Source organism: Leishmania infantum, chromosome 28 (assembly GCF_000002875.2).
Source record: "Leishmania infantum JPCM5 genome chromosome 28".
NCBI classification, from domain to species: Eukaryota; Euglenozoa; class Kinetoplastea; order Trypanosomatida; family Trypanosomatidae; genus Leishmania; species Leishmania infantum.
In genome coordinates this window covers 884,221-906,519 of record NC_009412.2, presented here as the reverse complement: position 1 = coordinate 906,519, position 22,299 = coordinate 884,221, and the positions used below count along the sequence as shown (strand labels likewise).

The 22,299-nt window shown below is 59.3% G+C and overlaps 6 protein-coding genes across 6 annotated transcripts; all 6 read right to left on the bottom strand.

Annotated features, from left to right (window-relative positions):
• Positions 1-1,248: 1,248 nt before the first annotated feature.
• On the bottom strand, positions 1,249-3,759 carry LINJ_28_2460 (conserved hypothetical protein; the record flags this gene model as incomplete). Its single annotated transcript, XM_001470235.1, has 1 exon — positions 1,249-3,759. The coding sequence occupies one exon, from the start codon at positions 3,757-3,759 to the stop codon at positions 1,249-1,251; it is 2,511 nt and encodes an 836-aa protein (XP_001470272.1).
• A 1,408-nt stretch (positions 3,760-5,167) lies between these two features.
• Positions 5,168-8,923, bottom strand: LINJ_28_2450 (DNA topoisomerase ii; the record flags this gene model as incomplete). Its single annotated transcript, XM_001470234.2, has 1 exon — positions 5,168-8,923. A coding segment is annotated over one exon (3,756 nt), but the record flags the coding sequence as incomplete, so codon positions are not given.
• A 1,095-nt stretch (positions 8,924-10,018) lies between these two features.
• LINJ_28_2440 (putative histone acetyltransferase) lies at positions 10,019-11,830 on the bottom strand (the record flags this gene model as incomplete). Its single annotated transcript, XM_001470233.1, has 1 exon — positions 10,019-11,830. The coding sequence occupies one exon, from the start codon at positions 11,828-11,830 to the stop codon at positions 10,019-10,021; it is 1,812 nt and encodes a 603-aa protein (XP_001470270.1).
• A 3,788-nt stretch (positions 11,831-15,618) lies between these two features.
• Positions 15,619-16,287, bottom strand: LINJ_28_2430 (putative glycosomal membrane protein; the record flags this gene model as incomplete). The annotated part of the gene is made up of 1 exon (XM_001470232.1): positions 15,619-16,287. The coding sequence occupies one exon, from the start codon at positions 16,285-16,287 to the stop codon at positions 15,619-15,621; it is 669 nt and encodes a 222-aa protein (XP_001470269.1).
• Positions 16,288-17,165: 878 nt separating this feature from the next.
• Positions 17,166-17,831, bottom strand: LINJ_28_2420 (glycosomal membrane protein-like protein; the record flags this gene model as incomplete). Its single annotated transcript, XM_001470231.1, has 1 exon — positions 17,166-17,831. The coding sequence occupies one exon, from the start codon at positions 17,829-17,831 to the stop codon at positions 17,166-17,168; it is 666 nt and encodes a 221-aa protein (XP_001470268.1).
• Positions 17,832-21,161: 3,330 nt separating this feature from the next.
• Positions 21,162-22,064, bottom strand: LINJ_28_2410 (conserved hypothetical protein; the record flags this gene model as incomplete). Its single annotated transcript, XM_001470230.1, has 1 exon — positions 21,162-22,064. One exon carries the CDS (start codon positions 22,062-22,064, stop codon positions 21,162-21,164), a length of 903 nt encoding a protein of 300 aa, XP_001470267.1.
• Between the last annotated feature and the right edge of the window lie 235 nt (positions 22,065-22,299).

Below are 22,299 nucleotides of genomic sequence, written 5' to 3'. Positions count from 1 at the left end.
TAGTCAAAGCGCGTCAAGCGAACGCCTTGCCTAGGCGTGAACACACATGAGCGCGCACGCACTCACCGCGGCACGACGCGGAAGTTCGGTACGTCTCTCGCACGCCTCTATGCGTTAGACCGATTCTATGGACGCCTCACCCTCCTTCTCTCTATGAAGTGTGAGGATGTCTGTGTACCTTTTACGTGTGCGCGCGTCACGTGTGTGTGTGTGTGTGTGTACGTCCCTGATGTGCGCGCGAGAGAGCGGAGGAGAAGGTTCTGGGAGGCGGAGAGTCAGGCGCGCGCACCAGAAAAGGAAGCGAAATCCAAAGGAACACGCACACTGGAGGGCAGCCACGCTGAAGCGCACAGTTTTTGAGCGCCAGTGAGAAATGGGGAAGGGGGAGATGATGATAAAGCGGTGGATCGAGGGGGAGCGAGGGAGGGGGGAGGGGGGGGGCAAAGACGGTGATCAGGCAGCGCCCTGATCTTGCTACGGGCAAAGCAGTGACGAGCTAGGGGCACATGCGCATCGCCATTCGAGAAGCAAGAAGGGGCACGAAGAGAGGGAAGATGATAGCAGACCAGGAGAAGAACGCGGGCGCGCCCTCCTCGTAGCGCTGCACCTCTCCCTACGTCGCCCTCGCTTCTACGCCTCACACATGCGCGCGTGTGTCAATAACTGCGTGGATGCAGACGATGACAGGGGTTTGCGCGCAGCGGGCACTCAGCGTCCCCGTCGCAGCCCTCCCCCTCGCCGCCACACACACACACGCAGACACCATCTAGGAATGCACTCGTACACACAAAACACCGATAGAGAAACAGAGCACCTCTTGGGATTCCACCCACCCACCCTTGATGAGAAGGCTGCGTCACGTTTACGCTTGCGGCCTGCTTAGATGGTTCAAGGTGGACGCATATGCACTCCGCTGCTCGTTATCAGAAAATGACTTCTCAGCCCCGGAGCCTCAGCGAAAGAGCCAGCGCGTGAGGACGGGTTGAAGATCATGGGGAGGCAGAGAATGGGAAAGCACAGGTGGTCAACGTTATCAGCACTTCCGTGCACTCGAGCCCTCTGTGAAGCCATATTGGCTTTGTGTTTCTATGCGCTCAGGGTGTGGGGGAGGGGGGAAGAACGCTGAAAGATGGGGAGCGGGGGCCGCTTCGTCGCTGCCCGCGTGCGCCTTGTGCCTCTCCCCCTCCTCCCTTTGGGCTGGAAGCTCCCCTCGCCCTTCCTCTTCCACCCACTCCTCCCACGGACACCCTACTCAGCCTCGAGGAAGTCCTTCACACCCATAATGAAGTCGTGGCAGCTGACGGCGACCAGCACCTTGCCTTCCTCGTGCAGGTCACGCGACTCTTCATCGTCGCCGCTACTGGTGCTGCTGCTACTGCTGCTGGATGTGTCGGAGTTGCTGCTCGACAGCCTTGCGGCGCCCCTGTTCTTGACCCGGCCACCCTTGAAGGCGGTGTAGCGCTGCAACACCTCACGCCGGTGCTCCATCTCCGCGTCGAAGGCGATCAAGCTCTCGCCGCTCACAATGCAGTAGCCGCGCTCATTGTAGAGGTCATCGTCGCAACCGTAGTAGAGAATCTCCACGAGCTGCGGGCCGTAGCAGCGCAGCGGACAGTTCTCGCCGCCGATGGCACCGCACAGCCCCTCGAGCGTCGCGACCATCGCGTCCATGTTCGGCTGCTGGTTCTTGGACAGGAAGTTGCTGTAGAACGGCCGGCACCATGTGTGGAACATATCTCGCGCGGCCTCGACTATGTTCGCCGGGGACTCGTCGCGATGTGTACTGAGGAGGTGCTCCATGAGCAGCTCCGTGACGATCTCGCACAGCTCGGGGTAGCCGAAGCCGCTGGAGAGGCAGATGGTGGACATGTCGTAGCTGCTGGATTCGATGCGGGACGGTTGCAGGAGCGCCGCCTGGACGTGGCGCTGAATGCTGCGGCGAAACAGCACTTGCTCGTCGTCCTCCTCAGAGGATTCACCCTCGCCATCGCTCTGCGACGGGCGCGCCACCGGGTCCTCCGTGAAGAGCGCACTGGTTGGGAGAATGTTGCTGCTGTAGCGGTCCTCAAGCGCGTGCCCGCGGCCGTTGGCGCCGGTGAGCAGCTTGTCCGTCTTGTGGCCTACGGCGCCCTCGCTGCTGCTGGAGAGAGATGAGGAAGACGACCCCTCCTCGCCCTCGTCACCTCTTGAAACGCCGTCCTCGTCTGTGCCGCTGATATCGTCCACGTCGCACTCGATCGCCTGATGCTGCAGAACGAGTGGTGCACCGCTAATGGTTACCCCGTCCAACACACAGCGCTCCCCCACAACGACGTAGGAGAGCTCCGCGCCATCTCCAATCACGGCGTGGGGCCCGATCAGGCACCCGTGCAGCACACACCGACGCCCAATTCGGGCGCCCTCCATCACGACACAGCTGCGCAGCGAGGCCTCATCGCCTAGCTCGACCCGCGCGCCGAGCACTGTCCCGGCCAGCTCCACCGAGGCCGGCACGCTCACCTCCTCGCCTACTACCACATTCGGGCCCATGAGGCTGCTGCTTGCGCACCTGGCGGTCGTGTGCAGGTAGACAGTTTCGCACGTCGAGGAGACGGCGTACTTGGCCAACTCCTCGGCAAAGCAGCTCTCCCGCGTCATCGGAAAAAGCCGCCGCGCGCACACGTCGAGGTTGCACTGGATGTACGCCTCCGCGCTGTTTATCGGCTCCAGCACCGCCGAGGATGAGGGTAGCTCGATGAGACCGAAGACGTTGCCGTAGATCTCCGTCTGGCCTAGCAGAGATGTGCTGAGGAAACTGTAGAGGTCGCGAATGTGAAACTCGATTAGGGAGAGCGCCTCGCAGCAGCAAAACATGTAGCCGGTCGGCAAGAGGTCCATGCGCACCGACTGCGGGGCACTGCTGCTGAACGCCACCGCCGGCGGCTCCGGTGCCTCCTCGCCGTTTTCGAAGCGCGCCATGTACGTCACAACTTGCGTTGCCTTGTTGAGCACGAACATGGTGTGGCGCTCCCGCGGAAGCACCGGGGCCGTGTAGTTGCGAAGGCGCAGCATCTCCGACGTCTGCCGGATGCTAAGTACGCCGTGGCGGCCACTGCCGCCGATCGGGGATACGGGGGACTGAGAGCTCACCTCCTCTGCTTCAGCGAGGTGGTTCATCAAGGAATTGCGCAGGGCTGCCGCAAGAGCGGAGCGAGAGGAGACGCACAGCAACGTTGCGGCGTACTTGCTCACCTTGCGCACCCGCTCCAGGTGTGTCTGATAGCACGCGCGCAGGTTCGTGAAGGAGGCCACCGTGTCGATCGGGACGAGCAGGAACGAACCGTTTTGCGGAACGACGTTGCGCTCCCGCATCTCGTCCGCGGCGTCCGCCAGCGTGCTGATTCGGCGCGCGCACTCGACCACCGTCACGTTTATGGAGTCACTCAGCATCCACGGCTTGCCACGCGCCGTGCGGCACTCGGAGAGGTGCGCAATCGTCTTCGCCGCAGAGGAGGAGTTGAGCAGGATGGTCGCCTCATCCACCCCGTTAAGGACCAAGTTTTCAAGCACATAGTCGATGACGGGGGTATTGCACACCGGCAGCAGCGCAGCCGGAATGCGAGGGGAGGGACTGAGGGGGCTCAGCGGGCCAACAACGGTCGCGCGCCCGCCATGCAGGCGTGTGGGCAACAGCGCCTCGCCAATGATCACGGCGATCAGCTTCGGCCCTTGCCGATCACTGCGATCGACGACGCCGCGGCGAACAGCTGCCATGTCCATGATTCGAAAAAGCAACGAAAAAAGAAGCTATCACTACACGAGTGGCCGTGTACGAACGTGCGGAGGGGCAAAGCAGAAAGGCAAAAGCGGGACAGCAGAAGGAAGGGAGTTCGCATCGCGTGCGCGCCTGCACAACCCGCCGTAAAACATGAGCGATGGCAGGACGCTGACGAGCACGAAAAAGAAAAAGGAAAACGAGAGGCAACGCACGGCGCAGCGATTCGCCAGTCCATCTCGTGAGCTGACGCGCAAAGTCGCGCTTGTGGATGGCAGACACACACACATAGAAAGAGCGCGACGCACAGATGTGTCAAACAAGGAGACATCACGTCTCTCTCTCGTTTACGCGTGTGCTGCGGAAGCTGAGGCTGCACTGCACAGTCGCGAAGACCCCTGCGAAAGCCCTCCAGCGCTCATCTCTGTTTTTCATTGCACATCGATGTTTATGTCCATTTGCGGATCCTCAGAGCTCCAGGGCGTTTGCCACATCACATCATCGCTGAAGCACCCCATCCCAATGATGGCGAGTACACGCCCGCGCGTGTGGCCCGTGCCAGCCCAATGAGGAAGTGGTGAGGACGACAGAAGACGGCGCGCGGTGCGACGACAAGCTGCAGAAAAGAAGAGCGTTTGTGTGCATGTGCCAAGGGAGGAAGGGGGCTCATCCGACTGGAGCCTGTCCTTCGTGCTTGCGTACGCATGACCAAGTACTCGACGTGTCTCCCTCTGTGCCTGTGTATGTGTGCGAGTTCGCACTCGCGACTCGGCTCCGAAAAAGTCGGTATGTGAAGACGCAGGGGCGCTCAGGAGAGACATGCCTTCGCCAGCTTCGCAATCGCCCTGTGCGACTGCTAACTCTAGTCACTGAAGCTGTAGTCGGAGCCGGAGTCGGATGACGCGGAGGACTCCTCCAATGACGACGCCGACGCATCGGTGCTGTCTTCGTCGTCATCATCGCTCGAGTCGCTGCTGCCGCCGCGGCGTCGCCGCCGAGCAGCCGGCTTCGCGTGCGGCTTTGTAGGGCGGACAGAGGCGACAGTGGCCCTCCTGCTGGCTGCTGTGGCAGCCTGTGGAGCTGTCTTTGTCTTCGCCTTGCCGAGCCCCAGCAGGAGGAGATCATCGTCGGCGTCTGCGGTGGGCTTTGTGGAGCGCGCTGCACCGCCGTTTGACAGGGACGCGGCAGTCATGGCCATCTTCGGAGCGGCGCTCGCCGCTGGAGCGGAGGTGAGCGCATCGAGTCCGAAGCCGTCCAGGTCAAGGTCATCAGCCGAAGTCTTCGTAGCGGCAGCAGTGACTGACGATGTCGCCTCCTTCTTGGGCCTGCGCCTCACTGGCTTGGAGCTGCCGCTGTTGCTGCTGTCGCTTGAGTCGTCGTCGTCGTCGCTGTTACGCACCTTCTAGCGCGNTTTGCCTTGCGTCGCTTCTTCGCCGCGGCCTTCTTCGGCTTCGGCCGCGCGGCCTCGCCAAGGGCCGAGGCAGCTCCGCCGGCAAGCGCGTCATCGCCACCGCCGACGCGACGGCGGCCGCCGACGCCGTTCGCCTTCAGAGCCTTCTCCGCCTCCTTCTGCAGCAGAGAGCGCGCCTTGTCGGACAAGATCGGCACGCGCAGTCGTCGAGCGTCAAACGGCTTCTTCACCTTCTTGCGTTGAATGGTAGCAATCTCCACTTCGCGGTCCGCGTAGAAGCTCTCCAGCTTGGTGCGCAGCACCTTGAGGTCCTCCATCCACATATCTTTCGGTGTGCGGGCCTCCATCGTGGCAGTGTCGCGGCGGGCCCGGTCCATCTGCGCCTCCAGCCGCGCAATCATCTCCGCCGTGAGGCTCCACAGCTTCATGCCAAGCAGGTAGTCGTAGTCGCGAGTGGCACGACGCACCTCCGGCGGCTCTGCCGCGCCGTCGTCTGCTCCACCATCGGCGGCGTTCCCCATGCCCAGCACGTCCTCCTCGCTGTTCTGCGCGTCGGGCGCCCCCTCGCCGTCCCCCTCCTCCACGGTTGTCGAAGACAGCTTCTTCTTTGTGTAGGGCGGGAAGGGCAGATACATGCGCCGTTGCAGGTCCTCGAGCAGCTCCTTCTTTTTCCGCTTGGTCACAACGAGCGTGCCCTCCACCACCTCGCGCACGAAGCGGACCATGTTCTCCAGCTTGCTCGTCAGCCGACGCAGCTCACCCAAGAGGTATTGCTTGCGCTTCGCGTAGTAGTCGAGGCGCACGAGATAGAACTCCTTGAGCACCGACTCCGCGTCCGAGTACTTGGTGATCTGGCCCTCCTTGTTGAAAGCGATGATGTTCGTCGCGTGCACGTACTCCTTCAGCTGCAGCCGCTCCTCCACGACATCCTGCGAAACCCACTGTTCCAGCACCTGGGGATGCAGAAACACTTCGAAATCCACCGTCACATCCGTCGTGTGCTCGCGGTACTGCACCACGAGCTCCTTCTCCCGCATGTCCTCCAGGAACTTCTTGTACGCCTGCGTCCACACGCCGATCGGCAGCTCCGTGATGCACACCACCCCATCCGGGCGTATCTCGTACCTGCCGTGGGAGACGAACTTGCCCGGCTCCTTCTCCTCCATTGTGCCGGTGAAGCCGAAGTACCACGGCTGCATCTTGTGCACCTCCTCGCCCCGCATGAGGCGCTCGAGGTTGCTGATGATCTCCAGCGGGTTGTAGTTCGGGATACTTGTGCTGAACCCGGTGCCGATGCCCGTCGTGCCGTTCACCAGCACCATCGGGATGACCGGAATGTAGAAGAAAGGCTCCACCGAGAGACCGTCGTCGTCCTTGTACTCGACCACAAAATCGTCGGCCGGGTGGAAGATGGCCCGGGAGACCTGCATGAGCCGGGTGAAGATGTAGCGGCCCGCGGCGTGGTCCTTGCCACCGTGCAGACGCGTACCGAACTGGCCATCCTTGCGCAGCAGCGGGACGTTGTTGCTGCCCACAAAGTCCTGCGCCATTCCGACGATCGTCTGCACAAGCGACTGCTCGCCATGGTGGTATGCGGAGTGCTCCGAGACGTAGCCGGCAAGCTGCACCACCTTGATGGAGTTCACCAAGTTGCGCTTGAAGCAGGAGAACAGGATCTTGCGCTGGCCGGGCTTGAAGCCGTCAATCACGCTCGGGATGCTGCGCTCGCAGTCGGCGATGGAGAAGAGAATCAGCTCCTTGTCCACAAAGTCTCGATACGACACCTGGCGCACGTTGTAGTCCATCGACTCATTCACGTTCACGTTCGTCTTGAAGTTCGTGATCCACTCCTTGCGGTCCTCGACGCGGTCCTTGCCAAACGCCATGACAATGCGGTCCTCCTCGCTCTGCTCCTGCTCCACAAAGTTGAGGCGGTGCCGGTCGATGTTCTCGAAGTACTCGCGGCCCTCCTCAGCGCCGGACGTGCCGAGACCCTTGTAGTACCGAATTTGGTAATTGCTCAGGTTGTCGCCAATCGCCTTCTTCCACTCGAAGTAGTCCGGCATGGAGAAGAAGGAGATGGCCTTGCCGGCCCCGCCGCGGCCTTTTGGTCGGGCTTTCACAATCGGCGTGATAAACTGCTGAAGAAAGCCAGGCACCCGCAGCAGGTTCGGCCAGAAGCAGTGAATGAAGTTGATGAGCAGCCCTTTGATGTGCGACCCGTCATGGTCCTGATCGGACATGATCATAAGGTGACCGTAGCGCAGCCCGTCTGCGTTCTCGTACTTTTGGCGAATGTCGAGCCCCATAATCTTCATAACGCACTGGATCTCCTCGCAGGCCGCCAGCTTCTTCAGCGACGCCTCGCGCACGTTGAGGGGTTTGCCGCGCAGCGGAAACACGCCAAAGTAGTCCCGATCCTTCACCGCCAGGCCGGCCGTGCAGAGTGTCTTGGCTGAATCACCCTCTGTGAGGATGAGCGTGCAGCGGTGGCTGTGCTTGCCGCCCGCCTCGTTGGCGTCGTCTAGCTTCGGGATGCCCATGATCTGTTTCCGGTCCGACGACCTCATCTTGGACGCCATCTCCCTTGCGATCTTGCTGTTAGCCATCTCGACTGAGCGCTCAACAATGCCGGAGCTCATGATGTAGTCGACGATACTGTTGGGCAGGTCGCACGTGCTGCCGAACTTGCTCTTGACCGTGTTGAGCGTCTCCTTTGTCTGCGAGTCGAAGCCGGGGTTCTCAATTAGGCAGTTGACGAATAAAAAAATGTGCGGCCTAATCATGTGCGGCTTCACGTCTGTCTTCTTCTTTTTCTTGGCCTGCTCCACCACCTTGGAGATGATTTGGTCCATGATGTACTTGACATGTGTGCCGCCGCGGGTGGTGGCGATGGAGTTGACGAAGCTCACCTGCTGCGGCCCAATGTTCGACACCCGCACGCACACCTCCCACCGGTCATTCACGCGCGAGTAGCTCGCCGCCTTCCTCTCCTCGCCCATGGTGGGGTAGAGGTCGACGTACTCCGGGAAGGTGGTGCAGGCAATGCGCTCATCGTTCAGGAAGCACTTGAGTGTCTTGTCGGTGCACCCCGCGACGTCGTACACGCGCCGCTTCATCATCAGCAGCATGTCCTCGCTAAACTTATCGACGTGGAAGAGTGCAAAGTCGGGGTAGAAGGTGACCATGGTGTAGTCGGCGCTGTCGCACGGCACGATAACGGGGTCGTCGTGTTGCAGCATGTTGTTCGCCCATTTCATGTAGAACTTCTTGCGAGAGCGGCTGTGCACGGTCTCGACCTCGAATTGCTTCGAGAATACGTTCGTCAGCTTCGCGCCGAAGCCGTTGCGCCCGCCCGTCACCTTTGCCTCCTCATCGTCATAGTTGGAGGAGGTAAGAAGGTGCCCGAAGATCATTTCCGGCACCCAGAGATCGTGCTCGCGATGCTTCTGGATTGGGATGCCCTCGCCGTTGTTGTACACTCGCACATAGTTCTCCGTCATCCACACCCGAATGACGGTCTGGCCAATCGGGTCGCGTACCTTGTTGTCTGCCGCATTGACCAGTATCTCATCAAAGATCTTGTACAGCCCGGGTGTCCAGGTGCACTTGCGCTGCTTCATAGTGTTCTCTGCATCGTCATAGACCCAGATGTCGTCTGTCACCGGCTCAATTGTGCCGATGTACATGTCAGGACGCGTGAGAATGTGATCATGCTGCGTCTTCTTCTGATAAATCTGTTCGACGGTTTTGCCCATTTTTTCTCCTGCTGGAAGCACGCTGACGCTTCCTGCGTATAGGTATGCTTGAGTGCAGCTGTAGGTACGCTTATGGGGTCTTGCGTGTCTGGAGAGAACGCGCGCGAGCGAGCGCGGTGGGGAGAGGCACGGGTCGATCTCTATATGCACGACGGCGTGTGTTGGCTGTGTGGCTATCTATCTCTGTTTGTATGCGTTTTACCTTGTGTAGCCCCTTTCTCTTGCCTCGCTTGTCGTCTTCGTTGTACTTTGCTCAAGCGCTCGTATGTGTCGGTGAGTGTGGCTGTGCGTGTGTGAGCGTCTGGTAGTGGGGAGAGGGGGCAGGGAACGCACCCGCACACTTGACGCAAGAAGACGCCCACTCGCGCGCCAACCGGTGTGCACCAAATAGGAAACGAGGTGAGGTTGGTTGAACGTGGAAAATGGGCGGGTTGTGAGGGCGAGACAAAAGAAAATGAAAGATAATAATAATAGGTATGGGAGGGGTGTGTCGCCGCAGACCATGAACACCTGATGATCGGTGTGGGTGGGTGGGTGGGTGGGCGAGGAAAGGGGTGTTAAGGATACGGCGCTGCGTTTACATGATGAAGATGCAGACGTGGAGCGGCGCGAGAGGAAAAAATGGCAAAGAAACAACAAAAAAAAAGAAAGAGCAGCGGAGGAAAGGGGCATACCTGCTGAGACACACACACACATACATACATACATATATATGCATGCTTAGATGTTCTCGACAGCGTTGATTGTCTGGACATCCTTCGTCGCATGCGCAGGAGCGGGGGACACCAACAAGGAGATGGGCAGGCCGCCCTCATGCGAGAAAAAGGAAAATGGCGGCGGGTGCATACGTCATGGACACCACCCCACACGCACACACCGCCATGGCAGCAAAAGGCATGTGAAGTTTCGGCCGACGACAGCACTGCGCGCTCTCTCTTCACTATTTGTGTGGAGCAAGGGACAAACAAACATGAGGGCGCTCACCCCCCCCCGCCGCAGACGACGACGACGCTCTTGAGCGGACCGCCCCCACCACCCTGGCGACGGGGTTGAGGAGGGAATGTGAGGAACGAGAGAGAGAAAGTGCAGGGACCGTCAGCGTGTGCTGGTGTGAGAACCGCGGGACTTGAGGAGGGCTGGCTGAAAGACGGCGTGCTCGACGCTGCTCTCCCAGCGGAGCATCTCGTCGTACATCCAATCCACGTACCGCTGCGGCAGCAGAAGCTGAATACCACGGTCCTCACTGCTGCGATGCAGCACACCCATGCCCAGCAGCGTCCTGAGCACGTCAGCTTCCTCCAGGCGCACAGCCGCCGCAATGTCCTTGATGGTGGTCCGCTGCGTAAAAGCAGCCGCGTCAGCAGTCGATGAGGTGCCCGCCGGGGACGGTGCAGCTGCGCTGACGCCTAACACTCCCCTCTTGGTCGAAGACAGAGGGGCGGTAGCCGCGAGTGGCAACTTGCCGTGGGAAGAGGGCAGTCGTGCCTCCTCGTCGCCGTCCACATCCCTCTCGTGTTCCGTCTTTGCGTCGGTGCGGGAACGCTTGCGCGCTGATGGTGGCGCTTTCGAGCGCTGCTCGTGCAATGTCGCTTTCCCTTCGCCGGAGCGACGGCTATCGGCATCGTGCTCTCCTGAAACCGTCCTGTCCTCCGTCGCAAGCACGACCACCTCCGCGGCCGCAGAGTCCGCGTCAGGGGCGAGAGGTGCGCCCTTGCCTGATGCGTGGCTAAATCGTGGCCCAACCTGCCCGCCAGCTTGTGCACCTTTCCGGTCGGTCTTGTCCACATCGTCATCGTCGACGCAAACCGCAGCGGCCCGCCGCATCGCGTTCAGCGTGTCCTTCATCCAGCGCACAATGGCGCGGCGCCAAAAGTGCTGATACGCGACGGCACCCAAGTCGGAGAGGGGCTTCTCCGGGGTGCCCGTCTGCTTGCGGCGGTAGGCGAGTTCGTAGCTGGCGGCGATCATGAACTGGCCAAGATGGCGAGGCACCCTAGGCGGGTGCGAGGCGGCCGCGGTTGAGCCGTCCGGCGGTGCCACCGGTCTCTGGCGGCTGGAACGGCGCCCAAAGCACGGCAACGTCGCAATACAGGCCAGGTTGTACTCGCTCACATGTTTCTCCCAGGTGAAGAAGCCAGCGAAGTACATGGCGGAGGTGTCTGACACGTAGTCAGGGAAGTAGCGGTGGTGCAGACACACCACGTAGAAGTAGTAGTTGTGGACGTCGTGCCCGGCGAGCTTGTTCTCCAGAAACGATTTACCGATGAGGAAGAGGTGGCGGCAGTAGGTGACGTGCTGACTACCGTTGATCTTGAAGAGGGAAAGGCCACGCACCTCGTCGCGGTACACCTCCTCGCCCGGCGGACGCAGGCGGCCCGCGCGGTAGGTGCGGGTCTCGTAGTGCATCTGGGCGTAGGTCGAGTAGATGCGGAGGGAGAAGGGGCACAGAAAAGCGTCCCGGATGAAAGGCTGCTGCTGCACGTCGACCGACGAGCCGGTGGCGTCGGCACCTTCGCCAGCTGGGATCGCGCCCGTCGACGCGTCAGCCGCCCCCGTCCACGGCAGCATCGGGTCATACTCGCTGTTCAGCAAGCCAAACGGCGCGTAGTACCACGGGGCAAACACGTACGTGTTCAGATACACAAAGTAGCGCACCGTGGTCGGGGTGCGGCAGTCGCGCAGGAGCCGCTCCTCAAGGTAGTCGAGCTGACGGCGCGCGCGTTGGGTGCGGGCCATGCCAGGAGTCACCTCCATGTACACACAGCTGAGCCATGGGCGGTGCAGGACGCGAGAAAGCTGGATCATGCCATCCGCCAGTCCATACGGTGCTGCAGCCGTGTCAGGTGCGGATAAAAGCACCGCTGATTCCTCGGCAGCGTTCCCGAACGCTGACTGCGCGACTGCCATCTTTACGTAGACGTCGTCTGCATGAAACCACGCGCTGAGTCGGTGGTCCACCTCCTTAACACGCACGAAGGCGTACAGAGACGCGCCGGCGTCCTTGGCGTCTGCCCCGGCTGCCGCTTCTTTATCTATCACGGCAGCACTTGACGTGATAGCGCGCTGGATCAGGTGTGAGTCCCTCTCCGTCGTGGAAGGAGTGGCGCTGTACGGCGAGGCGCTCGGAGGCGTGGCATCTGTGTCAGACGAGGAGGCAGTAGTAGGCAGTGGCGGCTGCCACAGCCGACGCACCTCCAGTATCAAGCCAGACACTACCACTTCCCGGGGTGCGCCCTGGCCTGCTGCAGCTCCGCCCCCATAGCCGCTGAGGCCAGATGTGGTGCTGCTAATGCCTGTTGACCCTCCCTTGCGATGCAGCAGGGATGGATAGAGCAGTGTGGGAAGAGCAACGACGCAGCTCACTTCCTGGTTGAGAGTCCCTCGTTTCATGAGGAGGCGGGAAAGGCTAGATAGAGAACTGCCGCGCCTCCCTACCATGTATGTGCGCGTGTGTGATACGTGGCAAGGGAAGGGAGGAGGCGGGCACACGTACACGCCATCCAAACGAAAGAGAGGGTGAACAGTTGGAATTCGGCGTCGTGCACACGGGACGATCCTCCTTCAACGCGGGCGAAAAGATATCCAAGAACGAAAACAAAGAGCATAGGTATTTTGGAGGGGGTAATGTGTCTCTGTGCATGCGCGTCTATACATAGAGCACCGCACAGGCCTCTCCTTAACGCGAGAGAGAGAGAAAGAGGTGCGAGGCGAGAGGGAGGAGAAAACCTTCGCCCTCCCCTCCCTTTTCACTTCTTCTTTCCGTGCCCTCACAAACGGCAGCTCCGTCTGCGCCTCGGCGTATGGTAGGTTCGTGCAGCGAGGTGACACTAACTGGCCGGGAGGAAGAGAGATCCACTGCGCAGATGCGATGTGCGAGTCATGCAGGGTCCCCACACAGACACAAGCCGGTGTCCATGAAGAGAGAGGAAAGAACCGTCCTACACATAAGACACGGCAAGGGGTGGCAGGCAATATTCAAGGACTTCACTCGCTGCAACTTCGAGCCACTACGTCTTCTCTGTCGCTTGCCCTCGCCAACAAACCCCATTCCACTTTTGTTTATTGCATTGTTGTGTGTGTATGTGTGAGCCCGTCACTTGATCAGTACTTCACCGTGTCCTTCGTCTTTTTCGATGGAGAGGGGGAGAGCGCACAGCGATAGAGGAACAAGACAGGCGAGACAGAAAAAGAGTGTGCAGCGCTGATGCTGCACGTCGTGCCTGCACACGTCCGCCACTGCCTCCATGCACTCACGATAGGTTTGCTTTCCCTGCCTCGCGTCCCTCTCCCTCTCTATGTTTCTCTGCATCCTCTCACCCTCCCTCCACACACACACATACGCGCGCGCGCACTTTCCATGCTCGTGTGGGTGAGTAAGTGGCTCACCGCCCTCCCTTTTGCCAGTTTTTCTCTCCCCTTCAGGCTTTTTGTTGAATCCTGATTGGTGTGTGTCAGCCCTCTGCGCCTGTGTGCTGCTGCGGTCGCCGCGCCGACGGAAGCGTGTGCGCGTAAGCAACAACCTCCTTTTCTGCGCATAACCAGGTCAGTGACCGCCTACACCGACACAGGGAGAGGCGAAGCACGAAGCCAGTACATAACAAGTGACTGAAACACCAACAGACCCTTCGTGTGGGAAGAAATGGGCAAGGGGACATGAAGAGCGAACAGCAACGCACACACACGCGCACGAGAGAGGCGCATGGCGGGGTGTGGAAATGGAGACACAAGGCAAGGGAGACGTGGAAAGGACGGGGATGGAGGGAGATGAGGCGTGGAAGGTAGAGGCGCAACACGTAGATGTATACGAAAAAAGAAAACGAGCAAGGAGGGAGAGAGACGAGACGAGACGAGACTCCCAACCTTACAGAGACGACCACGCACGAGCACAAAGAGATCGGCAGAGAGAGCAAAACAGGTTTATGGCATGCACACACGCACACGCGCACGCGCACGCGCATACGTCAATGTCGAGGCATATCCACCGAAGCACGCACGCATAAACTCGGCATATATATATATATATATTGTTTGTTGCTGTTGATGGTGCCCCTAGACGTTCATAGAGAGAGAGGCATATAGATAGCGAAAACAGAGAGAAAAAGAAGTCAATCAGTAAGAGAGAGAACGATCAAGGAATGTGTGTAAGTTGGGTAGAAAAGGGCGAAGGGCAGGGCGGAAGGCAGGAGGTAGAAGCGCAAGCGCAGACATCATCAGGTAACAACAAAGACCAACTCACGAGCATTTTATCCCCTTCTCATTCGGCTTTGTTTTTTTTTGCGTCGATTTCACATCTTTTGAGGAAGTGGCGCGCACCTTCACCGTTGTCACTTAAAGCACCAAAACTCGAGTGTGCGTGGGTGGTATATGTCTGAGGCAGCACTACGCACATAGGCGCATACACATACAGACACGCACAGCATAACCGCCTTCACCATCCATATGAGACACGCACAGCGGGGGTGGAAAGAGGGAAATGGGCGTGCGTGCATCACGTGGGGGGGGGGGGGGTGGATGTGACATTTGACCTACTTTTCGTGACGTATATGGATGACTGAATACAGCCATGGTCACGTTCTTTCTTGGTCGTCTCGCCAAAATGCACCTCGAGTATGCCATCCCGTCTTTGTGTGTATTCCCCCCCGCTCCCTTCGATTTTCTTCGCCCAGCCCCCTCCCTCTCCTCCCGGTCTGACTTTTCTCGCCTTCCTGTCAGGCTTTGGCACCCAACACAACGGTCATCACCGCTGCTTCTCTCTATACTTCCACATCCGCCTCCGACCAGATGCACATGGGCAGTGGGCAAGATAAAGTGTGTATGTGAAGCAGATCCCACCGCACGTCCGTCATTGCCGGACTCCACCGCGTCTTTTCGCCCTGCGCAGAGGCGCCACATATCGGCACACACACACACCCTTACCCATACTCGCTAATGCAGAGACGGACACACACACGCGCACAGGCGAAAAAAAAGAGAAAGATGGTGTGGCACCTGGGCACGCACATGGCGCACGGGATGGACGAGGAGGACTTAGGGAGAGGTGCGATGTGTGAGTGCGAAGAGGACAAAAAAGATGTTCGGGAAAAAAGCGCTGAGAGAGCGAGATAGAGGAGAAGGGAGGGGAGGAAGGGAAGAGGGGAGACGAAGCGCCTGGCGCCGCGGCGGTGTGAGGCTCAAGCACGAAATATAAAAAGAAAAGAGAAAATCGCACACACGCGCACAGGCACGCACAGACACACACATACTCATACGCATATACAAGAGCACAAGACAAAAAGAGTGACGCGCGGAGACGGGGAGCAGCGAGGTGGTGTACAACACAGGGCAAACGGGCACGAAGGAAGCAGGGAGGGAAGGAGGGGGGGCATGAAATGAGAAGGGGGTGGTTTATGGATGGCAGCATACACAGACACACAAACGGTTGCCTTCTGGCATTAGCGGGTTGTGCAAGAACGCAACTGTGTGTGTGTGTGTGTGTGCATGCTGCCAGTGCAACACACCTGGGCCTTCTGCCTCTACCCTTGTTTCTTCCCTTTTCCTTCCTCCCTCCCTCGGCCATGCGTCACCACACACCCTCCAACCGTCTCGTGGCTGCTTTCAAGAGCTCCATCTCTGTCTTGGCCTCGCTCCTTGTGCGTTTTTTTCCCGATAGCATATTTGTATCTCTCTCCGCCGCTCGCCGACTCCTGCAGCGCACTCTACTTGATCTTGCTCCAGTTGAGGTACGTGGCCACACCGCCAGACACGCAGGTGAGGGCGCCAGCGGTGATTGGGGATGGGCTCCACAAGCTCTTCAGGTAGCCGACGGCGGCCATCGTCACAAGCACATCTGAGGCATCTTTAGTGAGGCTGATGACGGCAGCCTTGGCTTCCTTCTTGCTTGTGGCCACATCAGACACACGCTTCTGCAGGGCAGCACGAAGGGCGATGAGGTCCAGCACGGCGGCGAGGAAAAAGCCCCAGAATTGCGCGGTCTTCGCGTACTTCGCGATGCACTTGGCGTCCGCTGGAATCAGCTTGTGCTTAGCGATGAATGCAGCGTTATCGCCCATGATGTAGAGAGAGTTGCCGATGATGCGGAAGAACTCAATGAACTTCTTGCACTCCGTGCCAGCGAAGCCTCTCACCGCGACGCCGTCGGCGATCTTCTGCAGCTTCGGCACATCACCCGCGAACTTGCCCATGCGCATCAGGGAGCGGGCGCTGCCGATGGAGTTGCCGATCGCGACATACGCTTTAGCACGCGAGTCCTGGCTGCTAGCCGCGACGGCCGCCAGAATCTTGAAGAAACCAGCGAGGAACTTGTAGATCTTGTCGCGGCCATCCGTCTGGCCGAGCAGCTTTATCAGCTTCTCGAAGTCGCTCATGGTAAATGATGAGATGGGTGAAGGCACGGAGGAAATATATATATATATTTTTTTGGAGGTGGAGGGGGAGAGGGGGGGTACGGTGTGTATGTTGAGGGGGGGTATTCGCCAGATGCTTCTAGTGCAGTGAACGGCCGAAAGAAGAAGGCGTAGAACGTGAGGCGCAAGAAGAAATGAACGGCACGTGCGTGTGTGCGTGTCGGAAGAGAGTGAGGTAGACGGCAGCAAACAAGGGGGTAGGCGATGAAGGATAAAGCATGAAGACTGAGGGAGTAGGCATGACCTCCGCCTCCCAGAAGGCGAAAAGAGAAGATGGTTGCAGCTCCGCCATCGGGTTATGAGAAGAGAAGAGAGCCAGAACTGACGTGCGGGTGCCTGATTTCGCTATTGGCAAGGGAGACTGCGTGTGCGCCGATGTCGTGCTGTTTCAGTGGTCGTGAACGTCGTTTGCGCACCTACTAAGCGAAAAAAAAAAGAAAACGCTGCTACGTGCTCCACGCCGTGGCACTCGAAGTGTACCACGCATACACCTAAGCATACAGAACGACAGGAAGGGAAGCGCATATACAGGCGGTGAGGTGGGGAGGGGGCAGAGAGAGGGGGAGAAACAGAGGGACAAGTCGAAGTCGCGAAAGTGCGCACACACACACACATACGCACAGAGCGAGAGAGAGAGAGGGCGTGGGAGGCGTTAGTGAGGGGGCGCATAAGAGAAAAGAAATGGAACAGAGAGACGTCCTACAGAAGAGAAGATAAAGTGAACAATACAAGCGCCTAAGAAAGGGGGGGGAATAAAAAACAGACACGCACACAGACGCGCTCGAAATATGTACGCCTTGTATTGGCCACGGTGGTGTGGCGGCGACGGCGGCGGAGCATTAGGTGTTCGCCTGCGAACTCAGATAAATGGAAAGTGCACCAGAGAAGCATCTCAAGGTGCCGCTGACACGCGGACTCAGCCGGCACACGCTGCCGGCGCAGTTGCAGATGGACAAGGTCACAACCGTGTCTACCGCCTCACGCGTCGCGCTGATGGTAGCAACCTTGCACGCCCACTTCGCCGCCGGTGGGTCATAATGAAGCTTTCGGGCGGCGTCAAGCAGCTCGAATAGGTGGAACACTGTACCCAAGAAATGACCGAAAAGCTGCATTGCCAAGGTACACTTTCGCAGATGCGCCGCGTTGACGTCCTTGCCCAGCAGCCCTTCACGGGCGACGAGCAGGGCGTGGTCACCAGCGGCGTAGAGAAAGTCACAGATGGCCTTGAAGAACTCCAAGAACTTCTTTCGCTCCGTCCACGCGAAGCCCTGTGCCGCGAACACCTCGACGAGGGACTGCATCTTGAACGTGAGGCCGAAAAGTCGGCTCAGGCGCAGAACAGAGCGTACCTCGGTGAGGTGTCTAGCCGAGTTGGCATACTGCTCTTGCCGCAGAGAGTTCGTCGTGCTCAAGAAGGTAAAGGCGCCAGCCATGAGTTTGATGAGCTTGTCGATGCTGTCGGTCCGCTCCAAAATGCGCGACGCGCCGAGAGCGACTCTCGACATCCCTGACGATATCTTTGCCTTGCTGTTGTATGCTTGTGTTTTCTTCGCTACACGGTGTAGCTGGTGAAGTGCACGCTCTTTTCCCTAGGAGAAAGGCCGCCGCTGCAGCCTGCACAGCGAGACACAGGTACACAGACACGCACTCGCTATTTTCGCGTCGTCTGAGGTGTCGCTTCACTGCAGAATGGCGACAAAAGTGAACTAGAAAAGCAAAAAGCCCTCTGATCCGCTGCACCTGGATGTGGGCGTGTATGTCGTCGCCTTCGCTCTTGTGCCTTATGCGTGTGCGGGTATACAACCCCCCCCCCTTCGTGCTGGTTCGAGAACGAAGAAAGAAAGATGGTCGCTAGCACTACGCTGCCGATCGTAAGGCACCCCTCGCTGACGGGAGCGACGATGATAACGCCCACAGCAGCGTCGAGAGGGAAAAGGAGGCACTAGAATACAAGGACAGCTCGGAGAAGCACGAATTCAGGAACAGCAGCAAAGGAGAAAAGAAGAAGCGAAAGAGGGAAGGAAGAGAGAGGGAGCAGGAGGAGACAGCACCAACAGGAGGGAAGAGGAAGGGGGGTACTGTTCAACGCTTGAGCATGCTCGTGTTCGCAATATATGTGCGCCGGTAGGTGTGAACAAGAGACACAAAACACGGAGCACGGCTGTGCTGATATAACGCCGAACGAAGCCAAGAGGGGCACGAGCGACGGAAGCAAGAGCGAAAAAGACGAGCAAGAGAGGTGGGCTGTGTCCGGTTGGACCTTAAAGTCCTCGAGTGATGGTGCTGACGGCTGATGACGGTGGGGGGGAGTATTGCGTTCTCGCTGAAGTTCTTACAAGACAGTTCGCTTGCAAAAGCAGCTTCGTGTTGGGATGCTGCAGTGTCGAAGGAGGTCAAGGTGGTGTGGGGGAGATGCCTATCTCTTTCAGTGGTAAGATGCGCACCGAGACAGCGACAGGGTGAGGTAGCGAGCGAGCGAGAGTGATGGTCAGCACAAAGGAGGAGGGAGACGGTAAAAGGGGAAGCAAAACAAAAATGTGTCATTGCGTGGTCGACTCCTCACGTTGCGGTCTGCCTCAGCAGCAGCAGAGTCTGAGCCGTCCTCCATCGGAATGCGTAGAGAGGACACACACCGAGCAGGGAACGGAGAACCGAGAAAGCTCTCCCCCCCCGCCGGCAGCACACCGCAGGCCAGCGGCCACGACAAAAGCGGCAAACAAAGCCCACCGATGAAGAGAGCGCAGAGTGTGCGTGAAGACTTCGTTTTCCTTCCACGCCCATGTCACCACACAACAATAGCTTAGGCTCATCTCTGCCCGGCCGGTCACAGGCCCCGTCGCGCGGCGCGAGACAGCCGTAGGCACACGAGGTGCAGCAATGCCCAGACCCGGTCATCGGTGCATGGCTTCTGCCTCGAACCTTACCCAACCCCGCCCCACAGGTCGCCCCACAGCCACGCACATTATGCTGGCCATCACCCGGGGCATCCCTCTCGGGGGGGGGCCAGGCTCACCCCGCCCCCAGTGGGCAGTGAGGGCCGGGGGTGGGACGCGTTCGAGTCACGCCGACACTCCGCCCATCCTGTGGATGGCGAAAACGTGTGCGCGGCCGCGGGTCGCTCCGGCGCCACGCCGTCCAGCACCGGACACTGCGGACATCGGCAGTGATACATCGCTCTGACGTCCCTACGTCACGCGCGCCTGACCCTGTCACCACCAGAGGTGGTTGTGCAGTGGCAGGAATAGGGGCTGCTTGGCTTCCCCACAGAGAGAGTGGGCACTGGGCCCAGAGACACAACGCACAGAGGCATGTGCCCCCCCCGCGTCGTCGTCGGGGAGAGCGAGAGAGGAGCTGAAAGAAAAGCAATAAATGGGTGAGGTGACGCTGGGGTGGGAGTACGGAGAGACCGCGAAGGAGCACGCCACAGATCGTGGATTAGGCAGATGCTTTAACACCCACTATCGGCCTGTCGAGGCTGCGCCACGTCGGCGATGTCTTGTTGGCTGCACCAAGTCGATATTTTCGCGTACGGGTGTGTACGCGATAGTTCGCTGGAGCATCTCGCCTTTGATTCTTTAGCCTGCACGTACGTGGTGGGGGGTTGGGGATGTTCAGTTCTGCGTTAGGGAGGAGGGTGCTTCGTTGGGTGACAGCAGCGCACGCGCATGTGTGCGTGTATCGTCACTCGGGCCAAAAGACAGGGAAAGTGAAGCCATGCGCATTCGCTGGCGCTGCTCCGATATGCCGTGCGTGCGTATGGGAATGCCTCCCTTCCGTTTCCGGTGCAAGAGAGGGGAGAGGGAGAGTAAGAAGGCGCGAAACGGAACACGGGAGAAAGAGTTACACCGAGGCCGGGAGGCGAGTCAGAATGTTCTCCTCCATCGGCCGGACTACTGGGGTGGCGTGTGTGTGTGTGTGTGTGGGTGGGTGGGTGGGTGTGTGGGTGTGGGTGTGACCGCGCCGCTTACACAGAGGCCGCACCGGCAAAAATAGAGCGCGTCTTCTTTTTTACAAAGGCATCGATACGTATGCACGACTGTGCTTGGTGTGCGCAGACGAGAGGGCAGGGTCGCCTGCTATACCAGCTTCCTGCCTCACCGAGTGAAGATATGAAGTAGTGGTGGGGAAGGGGGGTCCGGGTGGGCGGGACTGCCTCTGGGGACACGGAGAGTAGAAACAACGAGAGAGAAGCTGTCATTCGCAGAGAAACCGAAAACCAGAGCCAGCGCTGACAGGCAGAATCGTGACGCCGCTTCCACTGGACAATGAAAAGCAAAACGCGGCCGTGCACCCGATCTCGTCGTACCGCTATGCCCGCAGAGTCGGACTGCCCACTCGCTTGCAGGCGCGGAAAGGCGAAGAGGTAAGGAGGAGCGAGCGAGAGTCAGCCGTCAGCATTCACAGTTCAATGCACGCCCTCGCCATAGTGTAGGTGCACCGCGCGACACACATGCTAGAGGTTTTGCGTGTAAGTACACGACCTTTTTGTGTGCGTATGTGTGTGCCTAACGTGCAAGCGGACGAGAGTCCGTAGAACAAAAAGAGTAGCCACAATTTTTTTGCCGGTGGTCATGTACTGTTCACTGCTAGCGGCGTTGGTGGTTGGAGGAAGGGTGCCTTACGAGAGAAGGGCAATGACGAGGAGCGGGAGGGGGGTCTAGGTTGATTGGTGCAACTCAGCGCTCCTTGCGAAGGGCCGCCGCACGTGCTGCAACATGGGGTCGACATATACACGCATATGCTAACGCCGATGCCGCGTCACACCACGATTCGGCTTCCTCCTCCACCTTTTCTCTGCTTCAGTGCCTTCGCGGTACACCAAAATAAGCGCAGCGTCAGGATGCCATCTGCACATCTGCCAGTTCGGCAGTCAACGTCTTCACCTCCTGCGCTGCGTTGTGTCGAGCGTGCGCCTCAAGTCGGTAGAAGAAGTACGGTGTCTTGTACCACTGCGGGTGCTGCGCAAAGACGTTCAGGAAGCCAGCACGTCCCTTCAAGAAGTCGGCGCGGGGATAGTGGCTGTACTCGCGCTGGATGTTGTCGGCGTAGCGGTGGCGATACGTGTCGGCGTCCGGGTGTCCGAGAATAGCCAGGTCCAGATCCAGAAACACATGCAGCGGGTCGTCGCGGCTCTGCTGTACTACAGCACTCACTACCCCCCGCTCTGCTAACGTGAAAGCCTCTGCGGGAGAGGATGGCAGGTGCAGCGGCTGCTTCGGCTCAACCGAGAGGTGCTCCTTCGTCTTCAGTATGTACGTTGTCGTAGAGTTGCGTACAAACTCAATCGCCTGTGCGTCGGCCCAGAGAAGCGGCGGGGCAGACGAGTAGCGAGGAGGGTGCTGCGGACTCGCATCATCCTCAGCGCACGTGGCGCCACTCGCGGAAGGCAGAGCAGACGCGCCAGCCACGCTGGTCAGTGCAGCAGCACTCACCGCCGCTGCTGCTGCCGATGAAGAGCTGCTGGCGACCTCGCTCTCACGCTGCATTTCCTGGAGGAACTCCGCAGCGACCGCCGCGCTTGCCTCTTCGTTGTCGCCGCGGGTTGGATCGTAGACAACGTCGTGAAAGAGAACAGACAGAAGCAGCACCGTGCCAGTCCACTCGTACGCTACTCTGTCCGCGCCTGTCAACAGCTCCGACGGCGGAGCCGACGACGAGACTGGCTCCTCTACCATTGCTGGTATGCACGCACCGTGCCAGCCGTGCTCTGCTTCATAAGTGACGAGCTGCCCCAGCATCTCCTCCAGATGCTCGAGGGTGTGGTAGTGCCGCTGCGGCTCCGTGTAGCGGTCGTAGATAAAGCGGCGGAAGTGCCCCTCCGACACATCACGAAGGCTGCGCGACGACGGTGTCGGTGTGCCAGTAAGCGAGAGGGGAAGGAGACGCGCTACACAACGCTCCCACGCGCGCCGAACCAGCGGGATTCGCTCACTCGCCGGCTGCTCAGCAGACATGAGTTGACAGCGCTATCCG